The sequence below is a fragment of the Puma concolor genome, chromosome E2 (genome assembly GCF_028749965.1).
Source record: "Puma concolor isolate L17-30 chromosome E2, mPumCon1.1.hap2, whole genome shotgun sequence".
NCBI classification, from domain to species: domain Eukaryota; kingdom Metazoa; phylum Chordata; class Mammalia; order Carnivora; family Felidae; genus Puma; species Puma concolor.
The window spans coordinates 62,189,119-62,206,778 of record NC_141681.1 but is presented as its reverse complement, the minus strand read 5'-3'; the positions used below and the strand labels follow the sequence as shown (position 1 = coordinate 62,206,778).

The window sequence follows — 17,660 nt, the reverse complement described above, 5'->3', positions numbered from 1 at the left end:
TCTTTCCATAATTTGGCTATTGTTGATAATGCTGCTGTAAACATTGGGATGCATGTATCCCTTTGAAACAGCATCTTTGTATGCTTTAAGTAAATACTTAGAAGTGCAACTGCTGGATCCTAGGGTAGTTCTATTTTTAACTTTAAAAAATGTTTACTTATTTGGAGAGAGAGAGAGAGAGAGAGAGACTGTGTGTGTGTGTGTGTGTGTGTGTGTGTGTGTGTGTGTACTAGTGGGGGAGAGGCAGAGAGTGAGGGAGAGTGAGAATCCAAACAGATCCACACTCACCACTGAGCCCAGCACGGAGATCAAACCCACAACTGTGAGATCACAACCTAAGCTTGTATCAGAAGTCAAATGGTCAACCAACTGGGCCAACACAGGTGCCCCTATTTTAAACTTTTTGAGGGACCTCCATACTGTTTTCCAGAATGCTGCAGCAGTTAGCATTCCCACCAACAGTATAAGAGAGTTCCCCTTTTTATGCATCCTCACCAACAACAGTTGTTACTTGTGTTGTTTATTTTAGCCATTCTGACTGGTATGAGGTGATTTCACTGTTGTTTTGATTTTTATTTCTCTGATTATGAATGATATTGGGCATCTTTTTATGTGTCCATGAGCCATCTGTATGTCTTCTTTGGAAACATGTCTGTTAATGTCTTCTGCCCATTTTGTAAGTAGATTTTTTTTTTTGAGTGTTGAGTTTTATAACTTCTGTATATCTTTTGGATACTAACCCTTTATCAGGATTGCCATTTGCAAATATCTTTTCCCATTCTGAAGGTTGCCTTTTAGTTTTGTTGATTGTTTCCTTCGCTGTGCAGAAAAAAGTTTTCTATCTTGATGAAGTCCCAATAGGATACTTTACCTTTTGTTTCCCTTGCCTCAGGAGACATATCTAGGAAGAAGTTTTTAAGGCTGATGTCAAAGTGGTTACTACCTGTGTTCTCCTTGAGGATTTTGATGGTTTTCTGTCTCACATTTAGGTCTTCCATCCATGTTGAATTTATTTTTTGTGTGAGAAAGTGGTCCAGTTTGATTCTTTTGCATGTTGCTATCACTATTTGTTGAAGAGACTGTGTTCTTTCTATTGGATATTCTTTCCTGCTTTGTGGAAGATTAGTTGACCATATAGTTGTGGGTTCATTTCTGGGTTTTCTATTCTGTTCCATTGATCTATGTGTCTGTTTTTGTGCCACCGTACTGTGTTGATCACTACAGCTTTGTAATATAACTTGAATTCTGGAATTGTGATGCCTCCAGCTTTGCATTTGTTTTTAAGATTGCTTTGGTTCTTTGTGTAATTTTGTGGTTCCATATAAATTTTAGGATTGTTTGTTCTAGCTCTGTGAAAAATGCTGGTGGTATTTTGGTAGGGATTGCATTAAATGTATAGATTGCTTTGGGTAGGATAGACATTTTAATAATATTCATTCTAGTCCATGAGCATGGAATGTTTTTCCATTTTTCTGTGTCATCTTCCATGTCTTTCACCCATGTTTTATAGTTTTCAGAGTACAGATCTTTCACCTCCTTAGTTAGGTTTATTCCTAGGTATCTTATGGTTTTTGTTGCAATTGTAAATGGGATTGATACCTTGATTTCTCTTACTGCAGCTTCATTATTGATGTACAGAAATGCAACACATTTCTGTACATTGATTTTGTATCCTGCAACTTTACTGATTTTGTGTATCAGTTCTAGCAATTTTTTGGTGGAGTCTTTAAAGTATCATGTCATCTGCAAATAGTGAAAATTTGACTTCTTCCTTCCCAATTGGGATGTCTTTTATTTTGATTCATTGTCTGATTCCTGAGGCTAAGACTTCCAGTACTATGTTGAATGACAGTGGTAAGAGTGGACATCCCTGTCCTCTTCCTGACCTTAGAAGAAGAACTCTTAGTTTTCCCCCATTGACAATGATATTAGCTGCGGATTTTTCATATATGGCCTTTATTATTTTGAGATTTTCCTTCTACGTCTACTTTGTTGAAGGTTTTTATCATGAATGGATGTTTTCCTTTGTCACTTTTTCTGCATTTATTGAAAGGATCCTATGGTTCTTATTCTTTTATTAATTAATGTGGTGCATTACATTGATTGATTTACGAATATTGAACTACCTGTGCAGCCAGGAAGAAACCCCACTTGATCATGGTGAATAATTCTTTTAATATACTATTGGATTTGATTTGCTATTATTTTGTTGAGAATTTTTGAATCCATATGCATCAGGGATGTTGGCCCATAGTTCTCTTTTTAAGTGGAGTCTTTGTCTGGTTTCAGAATCAGGGTGATTCTGGCCTCATAGAATGAGTTTGGAAAGTTTCCTTCCATTTCTACTTTTTTTTTGGAATACTTTGAGAAGGATAGGTGTTAACTATTCTCTAAATGTTTGGTAGAATTCCCCTGGGAAGTCATGTGGCCCTAGAGTTTTGTTGTTGGGAGATTTCTGATTAGTGATTCAATTTCTTTGCTGGTTGTCAGTTTCTTTAAGTTTTCTATTTTTTCCTGTTTCAGTTTTGGTATTTTATATGTTTCTATGAATTGATCCATTTCTTCCAGATTGTCCAATTTTTGGCATATGGTTTCTCAAAACATTCCATTGTACTTGTTTGCATTTCTGTGGTATTGGTTATTTTTCCTTTCTCATTTGTGATTTTATTTATTTTTATTCTTTCTCTTTTCTTTTTGGTAAGTCTGGCTAGGAGTTTATCAATTTTATTAATTTTTTCAAAGAACCAGTTCTTTGTTTCATTGATCTATTCTTTTAGTTTCCATACCATTTATTTCTGCTTTAATCTTCTTCTGCTGGCTTTAGGCTTGATTTGTTGTTCTTTTTCTAGCTCCTTTAGGTGTAACGTTAGTTTGTTCATTGGAGGTTTTTATGGCTTTTGAGGTAGGCCTGTTTTGCTATATACATCCCTCTTAGGACCACTTTTGCTGCATCCCAGAGGTTTTAGAGAGTCATGTTTTCATTTTCATTTGTTTCCATGTGTTTTTAAAAATTTCATTGATTTCCTGGTTGAGCCATTCATTTTTAGTAGCATGTTGCTTAACCTCCATTTATTTGTGGTCTTTCCAATTTTTTCTTGTGGATGACTTCAAGCTTCATAGTGTTGTGGTGGGAAATATGCATGGTATGATCTCAATCTTTTTGTACTTGTTGAGACCTGATTTGTGATCTAGTATGTGATCTATGCTGGACAGTGTCCAATGTGTACTTGAAAATAATGTGTATTCTGCTGCTTTAGGATGAGATCTTGTGAATATATTTGTTAAGTCCATCTGATCCAGTGTGTCATTGAAAGCCATTGTTTCCCTGTTAATTTTCTGCTTAGATGATCTGTCCATTGATGTAAATGGGGTGTCAAAGTTCCCTATTATTAATGTATTATTATCAATTAGTTCTGTTATGTTTGTTATTAATTGTTTTATATCTTTGTATTCTTCCAAGTTGGAGGCAAATATATTTACAATTGTTAGATCTTCTTGTTGGATAGTTCCTTTTATTATGATATAGAGCCTTTCTTCATCCTTGTTACAGGCTTTGGTTTAAAATCTAGTTTTTCTAGAGCATTGGGTGACTCAGTCAGTTGAGTGTCCGATTCTTGATTTTGGTTCAGGTTATGATACCAAGGTTGTGGGATCGAGCCCCATGTTGAACATGGAGCCTGCTTAAGATTTCTCTCTCTCTCTCTCTCTCTCCCTCCCTCCCTCCCTCCCTCCCTCCCTCCCTCTGTCCCTTTCTGCTTAAGATTTTATCCCCCCCACCTCAAATTAAAAAAATAAAATATTTAGTTTGTCTAATTGTTTAATTATTGCTACTTTAGCTTTCTTTTGATGTCCATTAACAAGATAAATGGTGCTCCATCCCCTCATTTTCAATCTGCAGTTGTCTTTAGATCTAAAATGAGTCTCTTGTAGGCAGCATAGAGATGGATCTTATTTCCTCTTTTTGTTTGTTTTGTTTTATTGGGGGGGGGGTCTTGCTTTTTAGCCATTCTGATACCCTATGTTTTTTGACTGGAGCATTTAGTACATTTATAATCAGGGTGATTATTGATAGGTATCCATTTAGTGCCATTTTATTACTTGTTTTGTTATTGTTTCTGGAGATTTTCTCTGTTCCTTTCCTGTCTTTGTTCCTTCCGGTCTTTCCTTCCCACTTAGAGAATCCCCTTTAATATTTCTCGCAAGGCTCATGAACTCCTTTCATTTTTGTTTGTCTGGGAAACTTTATCTCTCCTTCCATTCTGAATGCCAGCCTTGCTGGAAGAAGTATTCTTGGCTGCAGATTTTTATCATTTAGCACATTGAATACATCATGTCACACCATTCTGGCCTGCCAAGTTTCTATGGAGATATCTGCAGTTATTCTAATGGGTCTTCCCTTGTAAGTTAGGGACTTCTTTTGTCTTGCTGCTTTTAGGATTTTTGCTTTAGCAGTATATTTTACAAATGTAATTATAATATGTATGGTGCTGGCCTTGCTTTTATTGATTTTGGTGGGAGTTCTTTTTCCCTCCTGGATTTGGAAGTCCATTTACTTTCCCCAAGAAAGTGAAGTTTTTAGTCATAATTGTCTGAAATCAACTTTCTATCCCTTTTTCCTTCCCTAATTCTTCTGGGACTCCTATGATATGAATGTTATTATGTTTGATGGAGTCACTGAGTTCCCTAAGTCTACTCTTGTGCTCCATCATTCTTCTTTCTCTCTTGTGTTCAACTTCGTTATTTTCCCTAACTCTATCTTCTATATCGCTTGTTTGTTCCTCTGCTTCTTCCATCCTTGTGGTCATTGTATCCCATCTGTTTCAAATTTCAGTTATTACATTTTTCATTTCTGCCTGGTTGTTTTTTAACTCTTATTTCTGCAGTAGGGACCTCCCTTAAGTCTTCCATTTTTTTCTTAAGCCCAGTGAGTGTTATCAGGCATATGAATTATGTCTGTTTCAATTAGATCTCTATCTGTGACCTTATCTTGTTCTTTCTTTTGGGAAGAATTGCTCCATCTTGGCATTTTGTTTACATCTCTGTCTTCTTCTGTGTGTTAGAAAAGCCTATTATGTGTCTTGATCCTGAGAGTAATGACTTTATGAAAAGAGGTCATATAGTGTCCAGGGTCTGGCACTTCAGGGAGTGTCTCTGGTGTGTGCTGCATGCATTCTGGTGCTGTGTTTTGACTGCTCTATCCTCCAGGCCAGTTGTCTGCAGAGGCTCTACATGCCTAGAGTGGTCAGTGTTTGGACCTTGGCCAAAGTGTGGTGAGTTTCAAGTAGGTGTGCTCTGGTCTGCTTGTTAAGTGGGACCTGATGCTACTTCCACTAGATTTGAAGCTTTGTAAAGCTCTCTGGTCAGGAGACATGGTGTGGATGGAGCTTTGTGCTGGTCTCCCACCAAAGAGGCCCACTGCACTGAGACTTAAGCACATTTGCCCCAAAAGGGCAGTACTGGCAGAGCGCAGGTGGATGGGACATTGTGTATGCAAGTTAGGTGGCCAGTGTTCACTGCTGTGCTGTTTACTGAAACATTTTATGCTGATGGGAAGGGAAGAGAAATGGTGCTGTCAGCTCCTTTGTTCCCAGAGAGGGTGTCCTTGCTTGCTGCTCTCAGGGAAGCACTCCCAGAAGAGTGAATTATCCCTCGTGCATCACAGGCATTTTTCAAATCACTGTGTACGCTCTGTCTGTCTCCAGGTTGTTTGTCTGCCAGGAGCAGTGCAAACACTGCTGCAAAAAAAATTGCACTGTACAGTGCAATTTGGGCTCTATCCTAGCCAAGCCTGCTGACTTTTAAAACTCAAAAATTTAAGTTTAAATTAAATCAAATAAAATTAAAATTTAAGTGCTGTGGGAGGGGTCTGAGCTGGTCTTCTGGGGGAGGGTCTCATTGTGCTGGGACTGATACAGGTTTGACTCAGAAAGGCAGTTGCACCAGAACAGGGGCTCAAGACTTGGAGCAAGCAGGCTTGCAGCCAGTGTCCGAATAAGCCACCGTTGGCACAAGGTTCAGCATCTGTGCTACGAGCAGGGGAGGAAAATGGCACCCGCTGGCGTTTTTGTTCTCAGAAAGCCGTTTCTGCCACTTCTCACAAAGGGACTCCAAGAAAAGTGAATATTGTCTCCCTTGTGAGCCTTAGACATTCTTCAGTTTATGCCTTCTACCCCCAGGTGGCTTGCCTGCCTTCTTTCCAGGAATAGGGCAGTACTCTCAGGCCTCTATCTGAGTCAACTTTAAAACTGCCAAACTTTAAAACTACATTCTTTGAGCCCTGCTGGTTGCAAAAGCTCAGGAAATCAATCCACTTGTTTTCCCAGCCAATGGCTTTGGGGAAATTTCCTCCTCTTGTGATCTCCTGTGCTCTCTCTCTTTCTCAGTGACCTGGGCTCTCTTCCCTCAGCAGCACCCAACATATATTTCTCCCCAAACCACATCTCTACACTTCTTACATTCCTCAGTGTGGCCTCTTTTCTCTCTCTAGTTGTGAGATTTATTCTGTCAGACCTCATGTTGATTTTATGGGTACTCAGAGTGATATGATAGTTATCCTGTTGTGTCTGAGGGAAGAGATGACCTAGGATCCTCCTACTATGCCACCATGTTAGCACTGCCCCCCATCCCCACCCCAGAGTGAAGGTTTTAATGGACACCTCCTGAGTATCTCTGCAATGAATCAAGCAGTCCATAGGCTTAGAGGGCTACAGTCCCAGGGGCTCCTTACTGCCAAGGAATCCGCACACTAAAGTCATCTAGCCACCTGCTTCTTTTGCTTGGAACTGTAAATCACGAAGGCCATTATAAGGGCACCTGGGTGGCTCAGTCAGTTTAGCGCCCGACTTCAGCTCAGGTCATGATCTTGCAGTTTGTGAGTTCAAGTCCTGCGTTGGGCCCTGTGCTGACAGCTCAGAGCCTGGAGCCTGCTTTGGATTCTGTGTCTCCCTCTCTCTCAACCCTCCCCAGCTGTCACTCTGTCTCCGTCTCTCTTAAAAATAAATAAAGGTTGGGGCACCTGGGTGGCTCAGTCGGTTAAGCAGCCGACTTCGGCTCAGGTCATGATCTCGCAGTCCGTGAGTTCGAGCCCCGCCTCGGGCTCTGTGCTGACAGCTCAGAGCCGGAGGCCTGTTTCAGATTCTGAGTCTTCCTCTCTCTGACCCTCCTCCGTTCATGCTCTGTCTCTCTCTGTCTCAAAAATAAATGAATGTTAAAAATAAATAAATAAATAAAGGTTAAAAATATTAAAAATAAATTAATTAATTAATTAAATAAAAAAAGGTGGCCATTATACTCAGGAGGCTCCAATGCTCTAGCTGCCTACATAAGCAAACAGAAACCTATTTTCAAACAAATTCTTGTGAATGCCTCAAGGGTAAGAGAACAATCCTAAGAACACCCAAACTCAAGCAGCCAACAAACTAGGCTTTCCTAAGTAAGGCAATTCCTTAAGCTATAGCCAATCTTATAACTTATTTGCTTCGTTTTCCCTTTTTGTCTACAAAAGCCTTTCCCCTAGTTTGTTTTGGTGCTGCCTGATTGGATTTGCTGTATGGTGAAATATACTGTGAAATTTTAATATACCTCAGTTTATCTGTTAACAGAACTAATTTAAAAAAGCCCATAAGGCTCATCCTTGCTCAGTTCTGCTTTTATTTATTAATTTTAAAGATTTTATTTAAAAATTTTTAAGTTTATTTATTTATTTTGAGGGTGGGGGAAGGAGCAGAGAGAGAGAATTCCAAGCAGGCTCCACACTGTCAGCGCAGAGCCTGATGCAGGGTTTAAACTCATGAACCATAAGATCATGGCCTGAGTCAAAATCAAGAGTTAGATGCTCAACCAACAGAGCCACCCAGGCACCTCTTAAAGATTTTATTTTTAGGGGCACCTGGGTGGCTCAGTTAAGTGACCGAATTTGGCTCATGTCATGATCTCATGGTTCATGGGTTTGAGCCCTGCGTCAGACTCTGTACTGACAGCTCAGACCCTTAAGGCTGCTTAGGGTTCTGTGTCTCCCTCTCTCTCTGCCCCTCCCCCAGTCGTGCTCTGTCTTTCTCTGTCTCTCAGAAATGAATAAATGTTAAAAAAAAAGATTTTATTTTTAAGTAATCTCTACAGCTAACATGGGACATGAACTTACCAACTCAAGATCAAGTTGCATGCTCTACCAACTGAGACAGCCAGGCACCCCTCAGTGGTGCTCTAATTAAGGAGGGCTTCCTTATTGCCCACTGTAATATTACATCCAGTCTGCTGTTCTCACAAAATTACCTATCTTTCTTTCCATAGCAGCTGCCACCTTCTAACATACAATATAACTTACTATTTCTGCTTCCCTGTTTCCTGTGTCTTCCTTGAACATAATAAAAGTAACATGAAGATGGGACTGCTTGTCTTGTGCCTGCATTTCTCTCATGCATCTCCCAAAAGTTCCTGAAAACCCAGTATGCGCTCAGTGCACATTTCTTAGAACAGTGAATAAAATGACATTTCAATTTCCCTCTCATTTTAACTATTCTTGGTGCCCTAAATGTCCCCTTTATGTCTCTCTCCAAAGTAGTGTGAAAATTAGTAAAGGATGCCTCATTTAAAATGGACTCAGGTGTCTCCCTCTCTCTCTCTCTGCCCCTCCCCCATTCATGCTCTGTCTCTCTCTGTCCCAAAAATAAATAAACAGAAAAAAAAAAAAGAAAAGGAAATCTTTGGGGCGCCTGGGTGGCGCAGTCGGTTAGGCGTCCGACTTCAGCCAGGTCACGATCTCGCAGTCCGTGAGTTCGAGCCCTGCGTCGGGCTCTGGGCTGACGGCTCAGAGCCTGGAGCCTGTTTCCGATTCTGTGTCTCCCTCTCTCTCTGCCCCTCCCCCGTTCATGCTCTGTCTCTCTCTGTCCCAAAAATAAATAAACGTTGAAAAAAAATAAATAAATAAAATGGACTCAGGAAGGGGACCTAGGTAGCTCAGTCAAAAAAGCGTCCAATTCTTGTTTTCAACTCATTTCAGGATCTTACAGACGGTGAGACTGAGCCCCATGTTGGGCTCTGCACTGACAGCATGGAGACTGCTTGGGATTCTCTCTCTTTCCCTCTATCTCTGCACCTTGCTGTGCTCTCTGTCTCTCAAGTAAATGAACATTTAAAAAAAAAATAGAATGGAGTCAGGAGGCCCTGAAGGCTGACCTCTCACATAGGTTGGACATGAAAAATCAGCAGGAAAAAGGAAAAGAATTTAGATCTTGACAGGGAGGATGCTGCCCAGGTAGGACTTTAATCTTTAGCTTAAAATAAAAGAAGGATGATCTCTCCTTGTCCCAGCAAGGACACACTAACCATGGCATGCAGCCAATGAAAAACTACTGTAAACTCAAACTCTTGTTCTTCAATGTCATTTATTGAAATATTCCTCCCCAATTTCCTTCTAAAACCTAGTAAAAGACAACTTTTCCTGTGTTTCCTCAGATTTGCTAGTGGTATGCAATAGTGTGCTTATATGCAGTTGAAATTCCTCTGCTTTTCCTGAATAAACTCAGTTTGCTAATAAAATAACTGGCTGTTTATTTTTAAGCTTGAAAGTAGTATTACTCAGTGTTTTCAAAAATGAAAAAGTCAGGGTGCCTAAGTGTCTCAGTCAGTTAAGCATCTGACTTCGGCTCAGGTCATGATCTCATGGTTTTTGAGTTCGAGTCCCACATTGGGTGAGCTTGAGCCCCACCCCCCTTAGGGTGAACACAAGCACCACTTTAGATGAGCCACACTTCTTACTCTCTCTCTCCCTCTCTCTCTTTCTGCCCCTCATGGGATTCTCTCTCTCTCTGCCCCTTATTCGCTTATGCCCTCTCTCTCAAAAAAAAAAAAAAAAAAAAAATCACAATTTGGAGATAAAACCTTCACAATGACCAAGCACATTGGTGTAGCACAGTCACATGCTCCATTTGATTCTATCTTCTCAGACTACTTAGAGTCGGCTTCTAAAAGTCCTGTGAGTTTGTAACTGTTTTTTAGTCTTTACTGATGTGTAGATAGAATGTTGGTTTACCCATAGGTACTTCGGCCACTGCCTTTAAACCACTAGATAAATGTTGTGAACTGCTTTCTGAAATGGCTTTTCACATCTGATTTTGTAGCATACTTTCAATTCCTACTGCCAGTGCATGAAGAACTATGAATCACTTCCCAGCAAGGAGATGAGATCATCGGGTTCAAATGACCCTTTAACTCAGGGTTCAGATTCTCCCTTTGCACACTCGCTCCAACTGAAAATGGCAACATGTGTTTGGGACCCAAAACAGCATCAGTTAAGTTGCTCTCTGTTTGAGATTAATGTCAGACTCCTAAAAAAAATGGAGTATGATGAAGTTTGGGGGTGAGGGAGGGGTGGTCCAGAGCCAACGACCAAGAAAGAATTCTTTAAGACATCTTTGGAGCAAAAAAAGTGATTTTATTAAAGTATGAGGACAGGACCTGTGGGCAGGAAGGGCTGCCCCAGACCCTGTGGAGAGACTGGATATATATTTAGGAGTTGGGGGAGGTAAAGTCAAGGGGAAGTTTCCAGTGAGATTTTCATATGCTAAACAAGAGTCACAGGATAATGGAGACCCAACTATTGTCAAGCTAATGTTGTTTTTTCCCTCTAGCAAAGCATTAGCATTAAGAAAGTAGGGAGTTCCTGGAGAAACATTTTACTCTGCCTGCCTCAAGTATCTATCTGCCAATGGGCTGCAGGTTATAAGGAAATTTTACCTGCCATTTCCTTCTTTCTGCCTTTGTTCCCTCATGTCACTATTGATGGGTGATGTTGGAGCTCGAGGAAACTGAGCCTATAGTTTTCTGGAGATTAGGCTATTGATTAAGATTGCCTTTTTCTTGTAATTTACTAAGATATTTGCAAACTGATGGAGACTCCTGTCCTGTATAACTGTGATCTCTACCAGCCATTTGTTTTCTGTCCTTTCCTTTGTCCTTGGGCAGCCAGGAGTGCCTGAGAAATGTCACACAAATCGCAAATGGGGTGGGGAGCATTTGTGGCCTGTCAGCTTGACTTATGCTCCTTCATCAAGTATATATGAAAATATGAGGTAAAAATAAACGGATAAAATTGTTTCTCAACAGATGGGACACAATCACGATTCAGGCAAGTGTAGAAGTGATGAAGTTTTGGGGTGATGGGGGGGTTCATGGGGTCAAGAGCCGATGGCCAAAAAAGAATTCTTGAAGATGTCTTTCCTGCAAAACGGTGATTTTATTAAAGCATGGGACAGGACTTGTGGGCAGGAAGAGCTGCCCTGGGGTTGTGACAGGTAACTCATTATATACCCTCAGGTTGGGAGGGGGTCAGGGATAGAGTATCTCTCTAAGTAATTTTGGAAGCAAGGTTTCCAGGACCTTGAGAGGCTAGCTGTTGCTAGGGAAACATCATTTATCACCGTTTAATAAAGTCTCAGTGATGAGACCCTTTAGATTCATATCAGGGAACCATAAGCTTGGAGTATGATTGCCAGCATGTATCTTGGGACAGTTGAGAAGTTGACTTACAGGATCCTCGAGGTTGGGATAATGTGAAGCCAAGGTTCTCTTTTGCTCCCTGTAAAGTGTCATCCTTGAGGCAGCTGAAATCCTAAAAAGGTGGTCCTGAAATCCTAAAAGGGTGGTCACTCTGCCAGTCTCAAGGACTTGTCAATGGGCTATAGGCAGTAAGGAAATTTAATTTTTCATTTGCCTTAGTTTCCCACATTACCATGGCAAGCACTTAACCTCTTTCTTTGTTGTTCAGTAGCCAGGAGTGTCTAAGGAATATCACACATATTCCACTTGGTTGGGGAGGGGGGTGCAGCCTGTATTTTGCCCCTCAGCCTGCCTCATACTCCCTCATCAGAACCAGTGGCTAACCTCGTCATTGTTCACCTAACTCAGGGTGGCCTACCATCCCTCTTCCATCTTCCCTGTCACTGACCTGTATAGGGTGTGACAAAAAAAACCACAGGCCTCAGATGGAGTCCCTTCTGCTAGGCCATGTCACCAAACCTGGGCATAATACCTAAACTCATTGTACTCTCAACCAACCCCAGAAATTTAGTTTGGGGTTGGTCAGTCAGGAATATTGGGGTCAATACCAAAAAGGTAATTAGCCATATGGATGGACCCTTTCCATCACCAAAGATGAGGTATTCCCCTGATAAGACTTTTTTGTCCCATAACAAAGTGACCTCACCTGACATAATCCTTTTTTTTCCTGTTTATGAAGTTCTTACCTTAAGCTTTCTGTAGCCCCTTGTTGCTTCCCTCTACTTGGTAGATGTGATGCTGCCCAATTCACAAATGAATGACTAATCCTAAAGACCTTTAAAATGCACTGGGCTGAATTTTTATGGTAACAGGGACTTTTCTATTGTTCTAACCAATTACAAATTGACTCTAACACTTCAGGCTGCAAGCATTTGAAGAGCAACAACATCTTTCCAGCTGTGCACAGACACATTTTGATGTCGGAACAAAGGCAGGAGGAAATGGCAGATAGAATTAAATTTCCTTATAACCCACAGCCCATTGACAACTACTTGAGGGTGGCAGAGTAAAATGTTTCTCCAGGAAATCCTACTGTCTTAATGCTAATGATTTGCTAGAGGGAAAAACAACCTTAGCTTGACAATAGCTAGGCCTCCAATATCCTGTGACTCTTCTTTAGCATAAGAAAATCTCATTGGAAACTTCACAGTGACTTACCTCCCCCAATTCCCAAATATATAACTAGTCTCTTCATATGGGTCCTGTCCCCGTGCTTTAAGAAAATCACCTTTTTGCACCAAAGATGTCTTCAAGAAATCTTTATTGGCCGTCAGCTACAGGCCACCCCACCATCACCCCAAATCTTCATTAATTTGACTTCTGAAGTACTGTACACAACGGAACGAGGTGTAATTTCCGTTAGGAAGAGGTCGTGGGAGCATCTAAAATAAGTTCTCCTTTGGAAGCTGATTGAGCATCATGGGGTGTGAAATTAGGGCACTTCTCGGTTTTTAACAAGGTTCAAAGCAGTTCTCCATGGGTGGGACCAGCACTTTCCAGTAACCTGCCAGGTGAGGCGTGTCCAGGCTCCGGGTGCAGAAGCTAATTCTGCTCCAAAGCTCCAGGGTACAGAACCCACTCTCAGCTACTGCACTGGGAGCTAAGGTACCCGGAAGACACTGGGCACAGAGGACAGAGCGAGGAGCCAACAAGGGAACAGGAAAGGGATTTCTAGGCGTGCGCAGCCGCTGGGGGCGGGACTTCCGGCCTCACCCCTCGGACGACTTCTGGCCTTTCCTCAGGTCGGCTCAACCTCTAAGGTTCCGGAGCGGACTATCGGGGAGGAGGTGACAAACTGACAAAGCGCGAGGGGAGGCGACGTCCCCGCCGCATAGACTGGGGATAACGACTCGGCTGACGCCACTCGGGCTGCTCCCCGCCGGGGCCGGAACTGGGACCGCGGGTTCGAGTGTCAGTTCTCCCACAGAGTCCGATGGCGGCGGCCGCGTCGAGGAACCCGGCTGAGGTAAACGCGCGGCCCCCGGGCCCTCCCGCCCCGCCCGCCCAGCCTCGCCCCGCCCCCCAACCCCGACCCTCCAGGCCCGAGCGCGGGGTGCCTGCTCGCGTCCCTGCGGCCCAGGTCCCGGTGTCCGGGCCCGGGAGGCGCTCGCGGGCGGGGTCCCCGCGTCTGAGCGCCGGCGTGACGGGGTGCGGGAACGAACGGGCTGCAGGGGAGGGGCCGGCTGGTCTGCAGGGGGCCTGCGCCACCAGCGGGGCACGGCAGGTCTCGGTTGGTTCAGCGAACGCAAGGTGCAGCGGCTCCCGTGAGGCCTGTCACCTGGCTGCCTGACCAGTCCATCCGTGCTGGCGGTGTGCCAGGCGGTGTAACCGAGGTGTAAATAGATAGGCCCAATCTGGCTGCGGAGAGGACAGATTGCAGGGGTGGGGGGCAGAGGGGGCAGGGAGCGCAGGAGGGGGTGCCCGCGCCAGTGTATGTCATCGTTGCCGGGCCAGAACGGTCACCGTGGATGTCAGAGAAGCGGTTGAATTTGGCCCCGGGTTCGAGAAGGGCCAAGGCAAATTTGGGGTGTTTCAGGAGACAGGAGAAAGGGAGGGGTCCCGGAATGCCTGGGGGCTTTGGTCCTTTGAAGTATAATCTGCCAGTTATTTGACGGGCAAAACTGAGTTTCTCTGAGAACGAAAGAGCACCGCAGTCTGGAACAGGCAAGCTGAGGCTCAACAGTAGGCCAGTCTGGAGGACACGAGAGAGGTAGGCTTTTTTAAAGGGAGAGGGGCTAAGTTGGGAAGGCTGTTAAAATCTACAAGTCCCTGAGAGTAAACTGGGAATTGAAAGTATAGTGGCTTCCCATTGGCTGAGCTGTGGGTGGGGTGGTCCCCAAAGCCTGCCTTTTCCCCTCTGGGCTAGTAGAGGAGGTAGTTTCCCAGTCCCCAAGTTCAAGTGTGTCGTCCTGTCGGGTCTATACTGATCATGGCGGTAGTGCGTGAGAGCTCCCCCAGCTGCGTCCTCCCGACTCCCTTTTAGTGAGGTTTCCCGTTATTAATTTTCAGCGGTCCTAGCAGCGGAAGGGGTGGTGGACGCTCCCATCAGCTGGACGGAAGATGGCAGTAGGTTGATTGTCCTTGGAGATCTCCCAAGTTGCTCGGACGTCGTTAAGTCTTAGATGTTCAGAGAGGCGTGAGTGACGTCATCCAGTGGGCAGCGGGACAGGAAAACCCGGGAAACCGGGGCAGGTTTCAGGATGGAAACTTTGAAAAGTGAGGGCAGTTGTGTGGCCCCGGCGGAGGTTTGGATCACATTGAGGAGGGGGTGCAGACTAGGGGGGCAATGCTATTAGTGGGTCGGAGGGCCTTAGTGAGGTGTGCTGAAGAGTGGTCCCCTGGCTCAGCGCCTGGTTGGGGCTGCTGGGCAGTGCGGGCACAGGCGAAGGAGAGAGAAAGATGTGGCAGATGGATGGGTGGGTAAGGCTTCCATGGCATGATGGGACAAGAGATGGCTGAGGACACCTAGAGTAATTGCGGCAAGGTGACAGGGAGTCTGGGGCTGCCCTTTATTCAGTGGTGTAGGGCTTCACCAGAACTTTGTGGTGCGCTTTTCTGGTGTCCGGGCCGTTTCACAGTCTTGCTGATGGATAAGGTGTGGGGCCAGTGTGGTCACTTGTGCGTCTCTGTGCCTGGCAGGGAGACCTTTAGGGCTGGGCTTTTCACAAAGGTTCAGTGCAGAGTGGAGGGTTGTGACTGTTGGAGGGACAGCATGGGCAGCACAGAAGTATTAGAGGGACTGGGAGTATCTGAAACGGCCACGTGGCTGTGGGTGTGTGTCCCTGAAGCCAGGATCCCCGGCAGGCGAGGGGGACTTCTCGGCCGCATTTGAGGCTTTCCCTCTGGTGGGATCCATGAGAGTGCTGGGGTTGTAGTGGAACCTGTTTGAATTTGTCACACATCCTTTGGGTGTCATGTGACAGGTACCAGTGTGAGTCAAGGGGCATCCTTTGTTGTGGGGCAGGAAGCTGTGGGGGCGCAACTGTGGGGTCTGAAGGTGTGAGGGAGATGCAGACTACAGGGTCATGTTCACTTGGAGAGGGAGTGTGAGTGTGAGCTTAGGGTCTCAGGGCCCTGGGATTGGAGACTGACTGGTCGAGGTGGGTCCATAATTGTCTGTGTTTGAGGGCACATTCGGGGAGACTCCACGGGAATTTCCAGGCAGAAAGGATGGCGCTTGGGGGGCCAACCCAGATTGGCCCCCGCAGATTGCATGTATGCACCCCCTGCCTGTTATTGCTGAGGACCGAGCACAGTGATTGGTGGGATGGTGAGGAGACGGTGGCATTAATGACACCAGGACCTGGTATTTATTCTGAGGTAGGAGCTGGGGTGGCTGGGGAGAATGGGGTGTATGTGTCAGGGTTTAGATTGTGGGTTCCCCGAGAGAGAATGTTCATGGTGCCATCTGTCCGTTTCATGACAGGGTGGTGTGACCTTTGAGGACATTGCCATCTACTTCTCCTGGAAGGAATGGAGACTTCTTGATGAGGCTCAGAGACGGCTGTACTATGATGTGATGCTGGAGAACTTTACACTTATATCCTCCCTGGGTAAGGCCCTCACCCTCCCCAGTGACCTGGACTGGGCTCTGTATTCCCGCTTTAGCCCCCAACTGCCCATTCCCTAGGGGATGCTTTGTACCTCTTGGGTGTGGACTGTGGGCCCTGCTTGCTCCCCCAGCTTCCGTGGTGGTTGCATTTGTTGCTAAGGCTGGGTTGTTGGTGTGTCCTTTTCTCTCCCCTGCCGTTCCAGTGCTCTCTGTGCCGAACCCTCATAGGGTAAAAGAGTAGTCAGTCAGTGACGCTAATGGATTGTTCCTTACTTACCCTCTGACCCACCGGCTCACTGTGTTGAGATCCATGCCTTTTCTATGGCCCCTGTTTTGATACCTTCTTTTGACTGACATTTCCTTGCCTGCCTCTGCCGGAAATTGCACGGATTGACTGGGTCGTACTTATGAGGACTATGGGCTACTTCTCAAGACTGTTTTGTATGTTCTTTTGGTGGTGTTTACATCTCTTCTTCTACCTGCCCCCATCCCTTCCGTTTCGTTGAGGTATGAACTGACCAGGAAGATTCCATTTCGAAAGTGTATTACATGAGGATTTGATCTGCTTATACATTAGGAAACTAGTTCCAAATAGAAGGTAGTCAACACACCGATTAGTTGACATAATTACCTTTTGTGGTTAGCGAGAAGCTTAATATCTACTCCCTTAGCAAATTCCAAGCGTACAGTACAGTATTCACAAGTGTAGTCAACATGCTGTTAGGTCCTTAGAACTTAGTTAGCTTTAAAAAAATTTTTTTAGTGTTTTTTATTTATTTTGAGAGACAGAGAACGTGTGAGCAGGGGAGGGCCAGACTGAGGGAGGAAGACAAAATCTCAACTAGGCTTCATGCTTAGCATTGAGCCAAGGTGAGATCATGATCTGAGCCGAAATCAGGAGGGGGATGTTTATCAGACTGGGCCACCCAGGCACCCAGAACTTACTCATCTTATAAAGGGAAATGTGTTGCCCTGACCAGGATCTCTCCATTTCCCCCATTCCTTAGCTTTAGGCTTTCTACCTTCTGGGGGGGTGTGATGTTTTTTTTTAATTTTTTTTTTTTTTTTTTTTTTTTAATTTTTTTTTTCAACGTTTATTTATTTTTGGGACAGAGAGAGACAGAGCATGAATGCGGGAGGGGCAGAGAGAGAGGGAGACACAGAATCGGAAACAGGCTCCAGGCTCCGAGCCATCAGCCCAGAGCCTGACGCGGGGCTCGAACTCACTGACCGCGAGATCGTGACCTGGCTGAAGTCGGACGCTTAACCGACTGCGCCACCCAGGCGCCCCTAATTTTTAATTTATTTATTTTGAGAGAGAGAGAACCAGCAGGGAATGAGCAAAGAAAGAGGGAGACAGGATCCCAAGTGGGCTCTGCTGACAGCAGGGAGTCTGATGCGGGGCTGTGCTCACGAACCCTGATATCTAGACTTGAGCCAAAGTCAGATGCTTAACCAACTGAGCCACCTAGGCGCCCCTGATTTTTCTTTTTTTAAAGAATATCTATAAGTGAAATGATACAAGGATTTGTTTTTTGCTGTATGGCTTATT

At 44.5% G+C, this 17,660-nt stretch overlaps 1 protein-coding gene across 3 annotated transcripts in view; it reads left to right on the top strand.

The window, feature by feature from the left end:
* Window positions 1–17,660, top strand: part of LOC147573908 (uncharacterized) — a 73,038-nt gene that overhangs the window by 48,899 nt on the left and 6,479 nt on the right. The window contains exons 1-2 of one of the 3 annotated variants that reach the window (XM_086688443.1): window positions 13,271–13,522; window positions 15,983–16,109. In XM_086688443.1, the coding sequence (XP_086544569.1) occupies window positions 13,490–13,522; window positions 15,983–16,109 (160 nt within the window). In that variant the 5' untranslated portion in view covers window positions 13,271–13,489. Of the gene's footprint in view, window positions 1–13,270; window positions 13,523–15,034; window positions 15,877–15,982; window positions 16,110–17,660 lie in introns of those variants that run through there. The other 2 variants (XM_086688442.1, XM_086688441.1) reach the window with 2 other exon arrangements.